Source organism: Typha latifolia, chromosome 1 (genome assembly GCF_019914945.1).
Source record: "Typha latifolia isolate L0001 chromosome 1, TyphaL0001v2, whole genome shotgun sequence".
NCBI classification, from domain to species: domain Eukaryota; kingdom Viridiplantae; phylum Streptophyta; class Magnoliopsida; order Poales; family Typhaceae; genus Typha; species Typha latifolia.
This window is the reverse complement of record NC_133086.1, coordinates 6,638,219-6,654,725: the sequence shown is the minus strand read 5'-3', so window position 1 is coordinate 6,654,725 and position 16,507 is coordinate 6,638,219. Positions and strand designations below refer to the sequence as shown.

General features: G+C 38.1%; 2 protein-coding genes across 2 annotated transcripts; one reads left to right on the top strand and one right to left on the bottom strand.

The window, feature by feature from the left end:
- The first annotated feature begins 1,313 nt into the window (after window positions 1–1,313).
- Window positions 1,314–12,195, top strand: LOC140802705 (glucan endo-1,3-beta-glucosidase-like). Its single transcript, XM_073158257.1, has 5 exons — window positions 1,314–1,468; window positions 2,651–2,794; window positions 2,963–3,763; window positions 10,863–11,006; window positions 11,235–12,195. Exons 1-5 carry the CDS (start codon window positions 1,390–1,392, stop codon window positions 12,035–12,037), a joined length of 1,971 nt encoding a protein of 656 aa, XP_073014358.1. The 5' UTR covers window positions 1,314–1,389; the 3' UTR covers window positions 12,038–12,195.
- A 213-nt stretch (window positions 12,196–12,408) lies between these two features.
- On the bottom strand, window positions 12,409–15,831 carry LOC140794569 (probable inactive purple acid phosphatase 16). The gene is made up of 5 exons (XM_073146649.1): window positions 15,459–15,831; window positions 14,788–15,012; window positions 13,801–14,074; window positions 13,529–13,703; window positions 12,409–12,776 (listed from the first exon to the last, which is right to left on the bottom strand). Exons 1-5 carry the CDS (start codon window positions 15,757–15,759, stop codon window positions 12,564–12,566), a joined length of 1,188 nt encoding a protein of 395 aa, XP_073002750.1. The 5' UTR covers window positions 15,760–15,831; the 3' UTR covers window positions 12,409–12,563.
- Between the last annotated feature and the right edge of the window lie 676 nt (window positions 15,832–16,507).

Sequence of the window (16,507 nt, the reverse complement as noted above, 5' to 3'; positions counted from 1 at the left end):
TGTCTAATGTTTCTTCAAACCCCATGGATGCTGAAGTACCTAACTGGGCCAAAATTAACCAGAATTTGAGAGGACTAGTAGTTAATTTAAACCTCTGCAAGTTTTACAACTGTTATTATTTGTTTATAATGTATTTGTCTGGTTGTTTATTTACTGGATTCATGCCAACACTCTAATTAATATTGATTTGGATGGTTTATGTCATGACTTGAACATGGGTTTTCTAGAACATCTTCTTGCATCTCACTTCTTAGATTTGCGTACAGTGTCTCTCCTTTTCAATTAGGCCATTTCCTCCACTTTGATCTCTTTGTCAACCCATAGTGTTCCTCTCTATAGCAGTAGGCCATTGAAGGGAAGGACAGCATCTTAATGCAAAGGTGGACCAAATCTTTTTCCATTTAATTTCTTTGTAGAATTTTGCATTAGTTTAAGATATATCCACAGTTTCTCTTTTTGGTTTTACAATCTAGGCCCTATATGGTTGCTCCTGTAAATGTGATAGAATTGGATGTCTTCTTTGAGCTACCTTAATGGTTTTAGAAAATAATTGGAACTATCTTAGGTTCATCGAAGAAAATTCAAAATATATGGCTATGATAACTGCCTAATTGTTGCAGAATTATATATCTGAAAATAAGCAAGAGTGCTACTTAGTATGAACAAGTTATAGGGTTCATTTCGGCCATCGATCACTATCAAACCTTTGTCTAGACTTTTCCCTTTGTTACTTGGTATGAACAAGAGAAAGTTGTTTAAGATGTTTACAGAAATGATCAATGAGCAACATTATTGCATTCCCAGCTGCATCAATTTATCGCTCTTCTGAACGGAAGTAAGCAAGTAACCTAGCCAGTAACAAGGAAATCAAGGTTTTATCAATGAGTTAGATGCATCTTTAGATATATTTTTGCTTCCACATGATCAAAGTTTAACCTTTTACTATTTGTTCTCATAGATGTCTTAAGCTAGTCTTCCATAGGTCACAATGCTGCCATTCAAGATGAAGAAACTTATATGATATGATTAGTAGTTACAGTTTATTATGAATTCTTATATATTCTTCGAAGAAAAACGTGCTTATGCATGGAAAAAGATACCAATCACGCGTAGGAAGATGTGATGCCGTTCCACAAGAAACGGATCATCGACTAGTCACTATTCCTAATCGTGATAAATGAGAGTTGATCAGGAATAGAAACTGCGTTCTGCCTTGATGGATGGGCAGACTGGTGGGTGGACATCGACCCAATTGTCATGGCTCTTCTCCAAGTGCAAAAATTTCTACGGGAAAACTTGACCAAGAGGAGAATTACTACCTCAATTCTTCTATAAAGGAAGTGAACACCACTAAGGCAGTATAGATATACGTACGTACTTGTTCTTACCATGGCAAGCCAAAGGATATCTCCCATGGTTACTGCAGCATTAATATTGCTTCTTGAAATCCTTGTGGCCTTCCCAAAAAGTATCTCTCTCTCTCTCTCTCTCTCTCTCTCTCTCTCTCTCTCTTGTATATATATGTATATATATTTGTTTATATGAATATACTGTATGTGAGAATGTGCAAGCTTGAAGTCACCTAGTAGTTCTTTTCCTTTTGTTTATATCGTTAAAGGCATGATGCTCATTACTAATTCATTATCTAACAATTCAAGCTTTTGAGCTAAACATGTCTAACGTAACATCAGAGTTAGTTTTCTAAAATTCATGAGTTTAAATCTTGTTCTCTGAAGTTCTATGGGTCGTGCATCATATTATTGATTATCTTTCTACAAGTAATATTAAAGGTTGAGAGACTATATTAAAGACATAATAAACTAATTATCTAATATATATATATCGAAAATGATGGCATGCTTACATCTAGATTGCATATAACTAGATTATAAGTCTAGTACTTTTCAGTAAAACAATCCTGAGTGTTTAACCAAACTAGCCCTTCCAAACTTGTTGCACTTCAGAGCTTAAATACTAAATTAGATATTTTTTATTTTTTTCAGTAAAACTAGTGAATTGGACATTGACTTTAAAATATGAGTCCTTGTTTTATTCAATGATTTATGTGGAAATTTAAAGTCGCTAAGTAAACTATCTCATCTTAGGAGATGAATTTTCATATAAGTCGGTACAAAGATATCTAAGTATAAGCCATTAAATTGGAAAGGTGCTTATGTGAAAAAATTTCTTCCTAAGGATAGCAACTTTTAAATTTTCAGATAATTCGTTGAACTAAAAAGTTGATTTAAATTTAAAAGTCGCTATCTCTTTCAACTTTTTTTCGAAGTAAATAACACTTAAAAAATATTAGCGAGACTTAACATAGTCAAAAAAAAAAAAAATTTGCTAGAAAGGAACTAGTTTTGCATGCGGTAGACTAGAATTAGGTTTAAAACCTTCTAGATCTAAGCATATGCATAGTGATGTTAAAATTCACAAAGAAAATATATACTAATGGATAAAGAGCTACTATTAGCTAATTATGTAAATTTTAGTTCCCTTAATATATAACCAAACCTTATAATTAAATTGATGATCACATCTATATAGTTATATTCTTTCTTTCTCAAAATTTTGACCTAATGCAAGTATTTAATTATTAATTAGCTTAAGGGTCTAACTAAAACTGTGTGCCTCAAATTGATTTCAGATGTGGAGTCCATTGGTGTTTGCTATGGAATGCGCGGTAATAACCTCCCACAACCTAGTGATGTTGTAGGCCTCTACAAGTCTAACAAGATCGGATCCATGAGGCTCTATGCACCAAACACACTAACTTTCCAAGCCCTTAAAGGTTTAAAAAAAAACAACTTATGCCTCGTTTTGGTTCTTGGATAAGATTTTCTCTTTTATATCAATCTTTTTAACACTTCTCTCTCTCTCTCTCTCCATATATATATATATATATATATATATATATATATATATATATATATATATATATTTGTATATATTATAACAGGTACTAACATCCAACTCCTACTGGATGTTCCTAATGACAATCTCCAATCAATAGCTTCCAGCCCTCAGGCAGCAACCACTTGGATCAAGAACAACGTCGCCGCCTACTCGTCGGACGTCGCCTTCCGGTACATCGCGGTCGGCAACGAGGTAATTCCCGGCGATAATGCCCAGTACGTCCTCCCAGCCATGAAAAACATCTACAATGCCTTGTCTGCAGCTGGGCTGCAGGACAAAATCAAAGTCTCAACGTCAGTTTCTCAAGGCGTCCTCGGACAATCCTATCCTCCCTCATCTGGTGCATTCTCTTCTGCGGCTCAGCAAACCTTGGGGCCCATTGTTCAGTTCCTGGCAAGTAAAGGAGCCCCGTTGCTGGTTAATGTGTACCCCTACTTCAGCTATGCTGGCAATCCCAGCCAAATTGATCTAAAGTACGCCTTGTTCACCTCACCGGGGACCGTCGTGACAGACGGCAAAGCTGCGTACCAGAACCTCTTCGACGCGCTGGTGGACGCGCTCTACTCCGCGCTCGAGAAGGCTGGAGGCTCCAACGTGCCGATCGTCGTGTCGGAGAGCGGGTGGCCGTCGGCCGGTGGCACTGCGACGACGCCCCAGAACGCACAGACGTACAATCAGAATTTGATCAGACATGTAAGCAAAGGGACGCCCAAGAGGCCTGGGAAAGCGATAGAGACGTACATATTTGCTATGTTCAATGAGAATCAGAAAGCAGCAGGAGTAGAGCAGAACTGGGGACTCTTCTACCCTAATAAGCAGCCTGTCTACCAGATCAGCTTCACCTGAAAATTGAGAGTCAGTACCATAGATATGCTCTTAATCATTAGCATGATAAATAAATAAATCATCAGGAGCTAGCAATGAGGGTTTCTTGCTACCTTGATCTGCATGTATCAAACTGGAATTTTCATAATAAAATAATTAGCTCCTCTCTGGCAGGAGTGGCAAAGGATATTGGATTGCGTACATACACGTCTTATGCTGCTTTGGCTTCATGCATATATTACGAAAATTACTTTTTAATTTATCAATCTTATTAAATATTTTTTCCAAGAGCTGAAATGAGCTTACTTACATACATTATCTTGACATCTGCTTGAATTAATTGAAAATCAAAATACATTCTCTCAATTTTTAATAAAAAAAGAAAAGAAGGGAGATAAAAGTCTTCTATTTACATTGATTTTTTTTAATAATATAAATGATGCATCTTGAAATTTATGAAACCTGACGGGCCATTATAGAATTCATTTTGATTTACAATCACGTTTGTAGCTATTGCAAGAAGTTTAAGAGCTCAAGACAACATCACTGTGAATTCTGTTCCATCCTCCATCCTTATCCATGATTTTACTATGAATGTGTGAATGTGGCTAGCAAAAGCTGACCAGAAATTCTCATAGGGGCAGCACTGAATGGTTACAGCTAAGAAAGTGATACGATTCGATTTGATTTGTGTTCAAGTTAGAAAATTAGTTTGAGCCTTTGAATCACTACAGTTTACATTACCCGATCTCTACTCCGTTATCATCTCTATCCTATGGTTAGCTTTTATCACTGGTCGCATCATATCCTTAACCCTAGTCACATTTCATCATTATTCACATTACTCCTAACCATCCATCTATCATATCCAAATCCTAAATCATCCCATCTTCTAGTTAACCTTTTCTTTGAGTCCTAGCACCACCCCACGCATCTCTTACAATTTCTGGAAGTCCCACCTAAAAACTCATCCACAACATACTATCAAATCAGCCTCATCATGCTCACTGGTCTACATCTGTGCACACCACTCCCAAAAACCCACATGCAACTAGTAGCCAAATGAGCTTGGTGTGAACCAGCCTCATCGGTAAATATGGCATCCAGATAGATAGCAAAGAAATTAACCTATTTGTTGCCCAGGAGTAATTTTGAAACACCCAAACCTCCAAATACACGTGTAAACCGCGTGGGTAAATCCCCCCACGCGGTGCATCACATGACCTGTCAGCACAAAAATTTCACAAGGCACACAATATCACAAATTCACCATAAATAAACTCAACCATAAGAGTCTGGATATAAGTTCCACAGGCCACAACAAGCCTTCTAAATATCCATCCAAAATACAATGCTAAAGTTCAAAATACATCATCAATCATAATGCCCTCGCAAGGGCTTAATACAACTAATAGACATACTGAAAGAAAGAAAGACAGCTACTCCTCGCTACCCGTACCTACGTCTCCTAGCTCTGAAATAATGCCACCATGAGGTGGTGAGCTTACAGCCCAACAAGTAGGATCCATACAATCTAAAATAATAAAATCACGTGTGTATATTCAATATATGTGCCTATATTTGCCAACAATAACAATATGCTTGTTGAAATGACTTACGATGAGTTACTAAATCAATGCAATCGATAAAGATTACCAGTCACTATCCTGGAACATGCTAGTTCCTGAACGTATCACGATAAGTCCACACAAATATAAAGCTTGATGCAATCTCTTATTCGTACACATCTCAATCATAGTGTTTACATGTTATGTATAGCAGTAAAAGAGCTGTTTAGTCATCTCATGCCTACCAAAGCATTAATCATACTTATTATCGCTCATCGAGCCATTTACCACACAGGGTAAATACTCTTAAAAAATAATCATCCATCACATAACCATTTATCATCTCATACATCGAGGGGGAATATATACACATCTAGCGGTAATGCCACCTACACGTGTATGGCGACACTACATGTGACCGATTATTTGTGACCATCAGACTAAGGACCCCGGTCGTAAGCCCATATCTCACTCTCTCTAAATCATCACCGCCCTCAGCGGGAGAATCGGGAGCCCTCAGCTCATCAACAGAAACCCTGCGTCGTCGGGTATCGCTAGAGTTATATCCCCGCCTCACAATCATGTTCTTCTATCATCATAATCTAGTCATGACTATGCAATATAACTACTTGAATACCACACAGGCTCCCGACCTTAGGTGTATGCCGCTAATAGTATAGTCATATAAAATACACTCTACTCTTAACCCTAGGTTGAGTGAGTAAGGGTACTTGCCTAGTCGAATCCGACTACTAATGATAGGTGAAAGTGGTGCAGTGTTTATGAGTGTATAAAGCATATCATAGTCATCATGATCGTTATATTTTATATTCACAACAGATATACATATATGTAAGGGTATATCATACAGGATACATGTAGAGCATCATCACACTAATGTTTATGCTACATTAACATTCTCATAATATCACGATGAGCAAATTATCAATAACTGCATATGCAAAGATATAACATGGTATACTAAATGCATGTATTAATACCGACACTTCCTACAGTGTCATGACAAGTATAATTGTTGTAACTACATTATTCTAGATTTGTATAACTCTAATCTCGTCAGCTAGCTGGCTCCTCCGGAATCACAAAATCCTCCTTAGGTGTCAATCCTATTAATTCACGCAAGTAACGTCATACATAAGATTAATGAACTAATAGAATTAATTATCTTATTAGAGGATTTATATTTAGGCATATACATGAGTCGAGGGTCTCATAGGGTGAGTTATATGTTATCCTAAAAATTTACATGATAATAAATTGTCATTACTGGGTTAGGATAATTAAATCGGGTGGAAATGGATAAATGAGATTATAGGTTCCAAATGGCCCCAAATGGGCTAGGCTAGATGTATTGGGTTAGGCTCAAACCTAACCCAATAGGCAAGAGGGCCTTGGTGGGCTGCAGTCTGTAGCCCACCCAACATTTGGGTTAGTGGGTTGCAGCCTGCAGCCCGCCCAAGTCTAGGTTGGTGGGCTGCAGCCTGCAGCCCACCCAAGTCTAAGTTGGTGGGCTGCGGCCTGCAACCCACCAACACCTATCCCCTCTATCTCCTTCGAAGGAGGGAGACAGAGGGGACGAGACGCGAAGGCTTGGTGCTGCCGGTGGCCAATGCCGTCGGCAGCTCGCCCTCAGGTCGGCGGCTCGCGACCTACGTCGGGGAAGGAAGGGAAGGAAACAACGGGGAGGAAAAGAGGAGGGCGCGGCTTGGCTCGACGGGCGTTACCCATGCCGCGGAGGAGCCACCGCCCATCCTCCCCGCCTACGGGGGAGCGGGAGAAGCTCGCCCCGCGGTCGGGGTGGCCGACGGGGCAACAAGGTGAGCTCCATGGCCGGCGGCAATGGAGGTCCCCTCCTCCCAACCCAAGGGCCTGAAGCCCATCTAGAGAGCCCTTTCCCGGAGCTCTCGGACCGACGGCTGGACGCGAGGTCGTCGGCCGCCGAGGATGATGGCGAGATGGAGGGAACTAACTACTGAATTTAATGGGGTTGAGGCTTACCGCGCGCTTGGCTTCGTCAGTTCTGGGGCTTCGTCGGCTCCGGCGTCAGCAACTCACGAGAAGGAGAAGGAGAGAGGTAGTGAGGTGGAGAAGAAATGGGGGGCTGGGATGGCTGCGGTGAGGGGAAGGAGATAGAGGAGGTGGGGAAGGTGGCGTGCACGGCAAGGGAAAGGGAAGAAGAAGGAGAAGAGAGGACCGGGGGGGTGGCAGGCGCCTCTGTGACGCAGGCGCATGCGTGACGGGATTTTTTTTTTTTAAATTGGGGTGTTACAAATTTGGTTGTAATCCTTCGTCGGATCAGATCAATTGGTATCAAAGTTAATTGGATCACATCACAAAAATTACCTGCAATGAGTATATACAGTAAATAAAGTGGAGGTCAGTGTTCTATTAACCCATATGAAGGAAATGAATCTAACATCTTATCCAAATGTTGCTTTCACAATGACATGCATATATCTAATTGCTCAATGATTATATACCTGTTTCAGTAGAATAAACACAAATTCCTTAATTTAATAGCAAATTAAGAAGAAATTAATCTGAAGCCCCAGAATTATTGTAAAAATACTAAACTGTCACAAAGAATGTTAAATAAACCTTTTAGTGGAATTCGTTGTTTCTTGCGCTAGAGGTTGAACTATTTAATGCAAGTAGCCCTATAATTTAACAAGACCGCTTGTACCACCTGCATATATAATTCTAGTTTTAGAAGTTTACATACATTTTCATCAAAGAGAAGTCCAAATAACAATTATAACATCCATTCTGATATGCTTGACAAAACAAGTCCAAGAGCAAGACCAAAAAGAATAAAAAGAGTTCTGGGGATGTCTAATTAATGTTTCGTCAAACCCACAGATTCCGAAATACAAATGCTGTTATTGTTGATATTTGGATTGAAAGACAAATGAAGAAGAGACTTAAGAAGCCTTTAGTAAAACTTTGCTTTAGATGATTTGGTTTTATTTGGCTTGATTTATAAATAAGACAAACCTTGCTTTTATAGGCTTTCTAACTAGTAACTCCACTACTCAAATTAACTTAACAATTACTCATGAGTTTCTCTTTTATAAAGAAACCATTACGTTACTCTTTCATGCTTATATTTCTCATGCACTTAATAAGTTAGAGAAGTTTCTCTTAACGTGAGAACTGAAGTGCATTAGTTTCTAACTGTTATTGTTAATTTCCTGGTTGTGTATTTACTGGATTCCTTCCAACTAACACTCTAATATTGATTCGTATGGTTTATGTCATGACTTGAACATGGCTTTCCTACAACATCCTCCCGCTTCTCACTTCTTACCTTTGCATATAGTGTCTCTCCCTTTCAAGTAGGCCATCCTCCACTTTGATTTCTTTGTCAGCAGTTAGTGTTCCCATCTATAGCAGTAGGTCATTACATCTCAATATTGCAAGGTGGACCAAATCTTTTTCCACTTCTTTGTGGAATTTTGCACTACTTGCAGATATATCCACGGTTTCGCTTCCTGTTTTACAATAAGACCTATTTGATTGCCTGTAAATTTACTAATTATTGAACGATATTTATCCTTGTTAATGACTACTCTATCCACTACTGGAACTAGCTAGTTCAATGAAGCTGTCAAAACATACACATACGATAACTGGCTAACTATTGCAGAATTATATATCTGCATAATAAAAAGAGTACGTACTGCTGAATCTAGTAGACTAGCTAATTAAATTTCATGAGCGTCAAGTTGCAAGATCTATTTTCGCCATAGTCGATTAGCCAAGTCTCGTGAGAGTCAAGTTGAAGGCTCTATTTTGGCCACCGATCACTATCTAACCTTTGTCTCATCTTCTCTATTTGTTCCTTAGTGTGAACATTATTGCAGTTCCAGCTGCATTCAATTATAACTAGTGACAAGGAAAGATTCTATCAATGAGTTAGATGCATCTTTAGTTGTATTTTTTTTCTTCCATATGATCAAAGATAAATAAACTTGTTTTTTTTTTAAATGCTAGGTGGCATGTACCACAGAGGGACAAGCTTCTCCTATATGATCGAGTTAATTAAGATAGTTTTGATTCTTATAGATCAATTATTGCATGTGGACAGCCATTCAAGACGAAGAAACTTAATTATATAATATGATATATATATATATATATATATACAGCTAGGTACGTACTTATAGTTTGTGTATTTTTTGAAAAAGATGCCCTAGCTTATGCATGGGAAACGATAGATCGAGATGACAACCCCATGTAGGAAGAAAAGATGCATGAATCGATGAAATAATAGTCATATAAAACAATATTATAATTTGTATTTAGGGAATACGTCCAGAAAGCCAAACAGCAAGATGAGAAGCCGGTTCCTCAAGGAGAAGACTTGTCAATCCTAGTCGTCATCTAAGAGTTGATCAAGAACAGAAACTGACTGCCTTGATGGATGGGCAGAGACTGGTGGGTGGGCATTGACCCAATTGTCATGACCCTTCTCCAAGGGCAAAAATTTCTCTCAGAAAAATTGACCAAGAGGAGAATAAGTATCTCAAGTTCTTCTATAAAAGGAAGTGATCGATGAGTACTTCATGCTAACAAATAACACCACTAAGCCGGTATAGAGTTATAGTAGTTGTTCTAATTATCATGGCAAGCCAAAGGATTATTTCCATGGTTGCTGTGACATTATTGCTTCTTGAAATCCTCGTGGCCTTCCCAAAAAGTCTCTCTCTCTCTCTCTCTCTCTCTCTCTCTCTCTCTCTCTCTCTATATATATATATATATATATATATATATAATGTGTGAGAGTGCAAGCTTGAAGTCACCTATATAGTTGTTTTGCTTATATTAATTTTGTTGAAAGCACATTATATATTGTTTGTCTATTATTTAAGAACTTAAATTTTTAGATCAACTAGTATCAGAATTAGTTTTTGTGGACGTCATCGGTTCAAACTTTATTAGTATTCATTTATTCCCCAACTCCAAGTATTATGGTATAGTGGGCCGTATTGTGTGATATTGAGGGTTGCACAAGAGGAGACATGTTAAGGATTTAATTATACATTGTTGTTATAATATATACTGCAATGTTCTAGAGGTCATAGGTTCCTATAATATTGTATCGCATGTGAGGAGTCATTTAAATATATATTATTGGTTCATTGCGTAACAGTTATTAAAGTTTTGAATCAATTGTTTATCTAATATATTTTTTGCAAATGGTGTCTCACATACAACAAGATTGCAGATTGCTAGATTTTTACCTGGTATTTCTTGGTAATATTTTGAAAAAATGGTATAGCCTTGAATGCGGTTGATTAGAATTAGATCTAAAAAAATCAGGAAGAGACCATACAATAATGGATAGAGCTACTACAGCTCATTTGCAAACCTATAAATATTAATTTTTAACTCTCTTAATATAAGTGTGGATCACATCTGTATATATATTATACTTTTTAATTCTTTCCCTAGCTAAGTTTTGACTTAATGCCAGTATTTATTAATTGGCTCAAGGCTCTAACATACCGTCTATCAACTTGATTTCAGACGTGAAGTCCATTGGTGTTTGCTACGGAATGCTTGGTGATAACCTCCCACAACCTAGTGATGTTGTAGGTCTCTACAAATCTAACAACATCGGATCCATGAGGCTCTATGGACCAGACACAGCAGCTTTGAATGCCCTCAAAGGTTCTATTTAACTCGGCTATCTTCTCTAAAAACTTTTATTTTTCTATGTTTTTGAGACAACCTCTAAAAACTTATCAGTGTCCTTTATCTATCCTTTATATTCTATATTAAATCGGTGAAGATTTTATATTTTAATTGACAGATAGGTTTAGTGATAATTCAATCTTGAAACCTCCTACTATATGTATCGTTATATTTATTCACTATCTTACTTCATATTTCTAACAGGTTCTAACATCCAACTCTTACTGGATGTTCCTAATGACAATCTCCAATCAATAGCTAACAGCCCTCAGGAAGCAACCAATTGGATCCAGAACAATGTCGCCCCCTACTCGTCGGACGTCGCCTTCCGGTACATCGCGGTCGGCAACGAGGTAATTCCCGGCGATAATGCCCAGTACGTCCTCCCAGCCATGAACAACATCTACAATGCCTTGTCTGCAGCTGGGCTGCAGGACAAAATCAAAGTCTCAACGTCAGTTTCTCAAGGCGTCCTCGGACAATCCTATCCTCCCTCAGCTGGTGCATTCTCTTCTGCGGCTCAGCAAACCTTGGGGCCCATTATTCAGTTCTTGGCAAGCAAAGGAGCCCCGTTGCTAGTAAATGTGTACCCCTACTTCAGCTATGCTGGCAATCCAAACCAAATTGATATAAAATACGCCTTGTTCACCTCACCGGGGACCGTCGTGACAGACGGCCAAGCTGCGTACCAGAACCTCTTCGACGCGCTGATGGACGCGCTCTACTCCGCGCTCGAGAAGGCTGGAGGCTCCAACGTGCCGATCGTCGTGTCGGAGAGCGGGTGGCCGTCGGCCGGTGGCACTGCGACGACGCCCCAGAACGCACAGACGTACAATCAGAATTTGATCCAGCATGTAGGCAAAGGGACACCAAAGAGGCCTGGAATAGCAATAGAGACATATATATTTGCTATGTTCAATGAGGATCAGAAACCAGCAGGAATAGAGCAGAACTGGGGACTTTTCTACCCCACTAAACAGCCTGTTTACCAGATCAACTTCAGCTGAAAATCGAGAGCCAATACCATACATATGCACTTAATAATTACCAGGATATATAGTGCAAAATAAATAAATGAATCATCGCTCCCAATGAGGGTTTCTTTCTTCCTTCGAGTTGCATGCAACCGGAAATTTCATAATAAAATAAGGTCATCTTTGCTTTACGGATGTTTAATGTGAAATTTTCATGATGAAAATATCTTAGTTGTTTGCTATCAGTATTAGCCATTGTTCAGCTGAGCTATTTTATTTTCCCATCTTCACTGAACAATACTATGATACAACCGCCTCCAAGTATCGAACATGAGCAAATGATATATCAAATAATGATTTTGTCCTCATAACCAGTATGAATAGATCTCTCATAAAAATCAAGATATTGAATCGGGTATTGACTAGAATTTAGAGTAGATAGGTTGAATTGTTTCAATTGGCAGCCATGGCAAATGGTATTGCATCGTATGCATACAAGTGTTACACTTAACAAAATTTAATTTGTTTTACAATCACGTTTCTAGCTATTGGAAGAAGTTTAGGAGCTCAAGACAACATCACTATGTTCAGTTCCATCCTCCATCCTTATCCATGATTTTACTGAGAATGGTTGTTCAGTTATCTGGATAATCCTTGCTCCTCGTGGCCAGTTTCCATAGCCACCATAACCAGTGTGGCGAGCAAAACACAACCAGAGATTCTCATAGGGGCAGCACCAATCTAGCCCATGGTTATGGCCAACAAAGATTGCCTGCAATGAGTACAGTAAAAGAAGTGGAGGTCAGTCTTGCATTAAATTATCTAAAGATAATGAACTTATCTTATCTAAATGTTGCTTTTACAATGACATAAATCTAATCAGTTAATGAATATATACTGTCTTCTATAGAGGAAATGCAAATTCCTTAATTTAATAGCAAATTGAGAAGCAATCTGATGCCCCAGAAGTAATTTAACCATTCTAAATTGTCACCAAGAATGTTAAATAAACCTATAGTGAAATTTATTGTTTCTTGCGCTAGAGATTAAACTATTTAATGCAAGCAGGCCTACAATTTTCGTTTGACTGCTTTCCTATGTCTAGCAAACAGGATTTCACCAAGATCAATCATTGTACAATGTGAGGGGAGTATGTAATAAATGTTTTCTAGTGGAGTAGAGATTTTAGGATGATCTTTCGATTCTAAGTCATTTCAGAATTAGTTATTCTTATATTGTGGGAAGAGAAAATATGGTCAATCAAGAGAGATTGAACCTTTCTTGGGACATAATTGATACATACTATCATGTTTTTTGTTTAAATATGATTAAACCAGCTTCCAAGTTGAAGTCACTATTTTAACATACAAAGGACAGACAGGAATTATAAAACAAACTCTAGAGAGAGAATTTCCTTTTGAAATATTTATATCCCCTCTCAATTGATGGAACTCCCCTAGGGTTCATCTAATTTTTCATTTTCCTATAAACAAAGCCATGAGAGCATTTGCATAACATATTTACCTTAACAGAAGGTCTGCTCGCGAGAATATCCATAATGCCCCATTCAACTTCTTGTGAAGCTACTCCTTCTTTGTTGATAGAACCAATGCAAGGCTTGTGTATTTCACAATTAGGTGTAGGAGCTACTTTTGAGTATGCTATACTTGGTACATGCCAAAAGATAAGCTCAGGGACCCTGTACAATGGGAAAGGTGAAATGTCTTGAGCTCATGTCTTTCTTAAATGCAACTAAAGCAAATCCGCAATTTAATATAGTATTTACTAGCCCTTACTTTCTATCTGGGTTAATCAATTGGGATTGCATCTGGAACCATTTAACCTGAGCATTAGCTATGACTTCCGGATAGGTCCCACCGCCAGAATCAAGGAAATATAGGAGTAAAACCGGTTCTAGGTCTCTTGAAGACAGTACTTGCAAGACATAATTGGAAACGCTAGGCCAAAGTTCCTTAGGGCCATTTTTTGAGTAAGATAACCTATTGTTGTTGATTTCCATCTTCAATATTTCAATGCGTTGTGTTCCTCTAAAGCTGCACACTCCATCGTCTGCCAAGAATGTCAAGACACTTTAGATTATTTTCAAGAAAACAAACATACTTCTGTATCCGTGCTAGTAGATTGAAGACCTGGTAAACATTATACAAAGAAACATAAGGATGTGGATATGAAAACTTATGCACATGCACACATATATAAAGAAGGGTGTCCAAGTGCACACAAATGAGGTCTCAGAAGGGCAGGATGTAGAATGAAGGAACAGCCTTAGCTGAGAAAAACACATAAATAACAATCTAATAAGTCAAGTTCTAGAGGTTAATTTGACCTGAATAACCTAACAAAGGATTATGTAGGGTAATATCACAATTTGTTTCAAGTTTTTCATCAACTATGGCACACAAATAAATAGGATTCATTTACACATTACTTATGAAAAGAATGCTAACTTTTATTATGGTGAAAACATAAGCCAGCATTTACAACTATTTGAGAAAGCTGTATAAGAACAGAGAAGGAGAGCAGATCTATGATGATAATGATCGTATGAGGGCAACCATTGGATGGGATTCCATATTCTAGAACCATATGTAAAGACACATTCATTTACCTAACAAGCACAATGTAGATAGGATAATACAATCCATCCTTGTAAGATTTAATATTTATTTTCACCTTGGAAGCAGCCAATCTAAGATAAGAACTGCTTAGGCTGACTTAAAGATGGAACCGAAAGAGAATTGACAATAAATATATCCTCGAACCTGAAAATGACATGTTTGCAGGTGGACAATAGACTTGCGGAATTCCAGTAGAAGAAAACCAATCAGATGGCCATTCAAATGGTGCATCATCATGGTTCCCAAATATTGTTGCCCAGGGTATCCCTCTTCTTCTGGTTGGAGAAATAGCCCGATCCCAGTACAAGCTTGCATTTGGAATTGGAAGATTGTTTGCAGTAATAACATCACCAAGATAAATTACAAAGTCTGCAAGAGTCAGAGGAAAAAATCTTCATTAAACAACCTTGGCCAAAAACCAATGAGAGAAACAAGCATAAATGAGAACATGGATATTAATCAAAATCATAACATGAGAGTCCTACTTGAAACATTTATGTCTCAAATGTTCCTCAGCTTAGTTCATGAATAATATTCCCTAATTGCCCATCAAAAACACTTTGAACAAAAATTTCCTTACTCCAAACAACTTGGAAAAAGGAGATCCTTTTCCTCCATACAGCTCTGTTTGGAGTTACATTTTCCGTCAAACAAATTGAATTTTTCTTCGATCCACATTCTATTTGAATAAATTTAAAAAGGATCAATACATCTATCTTGCCTATTAGAAGAAGCGAAAAGCTCGCTAATATGTCTCCATAATTGAGTGTTACCCCACAACCACCACATTTATCCCAAAGAAGACGAACCCTCACCTGGGTTCTCCTTGTCGAGCACCGCCGACATGACGCGGTCGGATTTGTCGTCCTGGGCGGGCCCCCAGTCGGTCCACGCGTTCTCGCCGTAGTGGAGGTCGGCGAAAAGAGCGATCTTGAACGACGAGACGGCTGAGAAGCGGAGGGAGTCGGGATAAGAGAGACGGAGCAATGTCGTCTTCTTGTCATCGTCGCCGTTGTTCTCCTCTCGGCAAATGGACGTAGAGAAGAGAGCAAGGAGGAGAAGGACGAGGAGTAATAGCGGAGAGGAAGAGGTGGAAAGGTGGACCGCCGACGCCATGGGGCAAGTGTGGGAAACAGAGCGAGGCGTCTTAATAAGAATGTTTACTAGGATTTATTTATTTTTTTAACAAAGGCAATGATATTACCTTAAACGAGAGGCGCAAAAATACATTTGGTATCCGAGGAATATCCTCTGCATCCCTATACAAACACTATGAAGACAACTTTGAACAATCGTTAGCCTAATAAGACGAAAATGTTTACTAAAATTTCAATAACATGAGAATATTCTTTTGTAATATACCAAGGAAGAATCTGTATTAATTAAATGCCACCGGCAGTCTACCACACTCAAAGCTTCGCTAACATGGCATGGCTCCTCCTTAAGCTGAGATTAGGGGTGGCTCTTATCAAGCTTCGATTGAAATTAATTTCAAGCTCGACTACGTGATCAAGCTTGAATTGAAATAATTTTAATTTGAGCCAATTTCAAATATTTTGAACTCGAGCCGAGCTCAAGCTTAAACGAGCTGCTTAATTGACAATTTCAAATCTTATCAATTCAAGCTATTTTCGAGCCTCAGCAAATTTGAATTGATTTAGGTTTGAATCAAGTTTGAAATAAAACTTAATTCAACTATAAAGATATAAAATATTATAAAAAATATAAATTACAAGTAATAAAGATAATTGTGTTAGAAAACTATAAGCAACCAAAATATAAATTACAAGCAACAAAAATAATTATGTCATAAAACTACAAGCAACCAATATATATATATATATATATATATATATATATATAT

Excerpts from the sequence above, each read along its gene's own strand:
- LOC140794569 (XM_073146649.1), bottom strand. The coding sequence starts at position 15,759 with ATGGCGTCGGCGGTCCACCTTTCCACCTCTTCCTCTCCGCTATTACTC. Across the intron at positions 15,013-15,458 it reads GCTCGACAAGGAGAACCCAG|ACTTTGTAATTTATCTTGGT; the intron begins GTGAGGGTTCGT and ends TGACTCTTGCAG. Across the intron at positions 13,704-13,800 it reads TTGATTAACCCAGATAGAAA|GGTCCCTGAGCTTATCTTTT; the intron begins GTAAGGGCTAGT and ends CCCATTGTACAG.
- LOC140802705 (XM_073158257.1), top strand. The coding sequence starts at position 1,390 with ATGGCAAGCCAAAGGATATCTCCCATGGTTACTGCAGCATTAATATTG. Across the intron at positions 2,795-2,962 it reads AACTTTCCAAGCCCTTAAAG|GTACTAACATCCAACTCCTA; the intron begins GTTTAAAAAAAA and ends ATATTATAACAG. Across the intron at positions 3,764-10,862 it reads CTACCAGATCAGCTTCACCT|ACGTGAAGTCCATTGGTGTT; the intron begins GAAAATTGAGAG and ends ACTTGATTTCAG.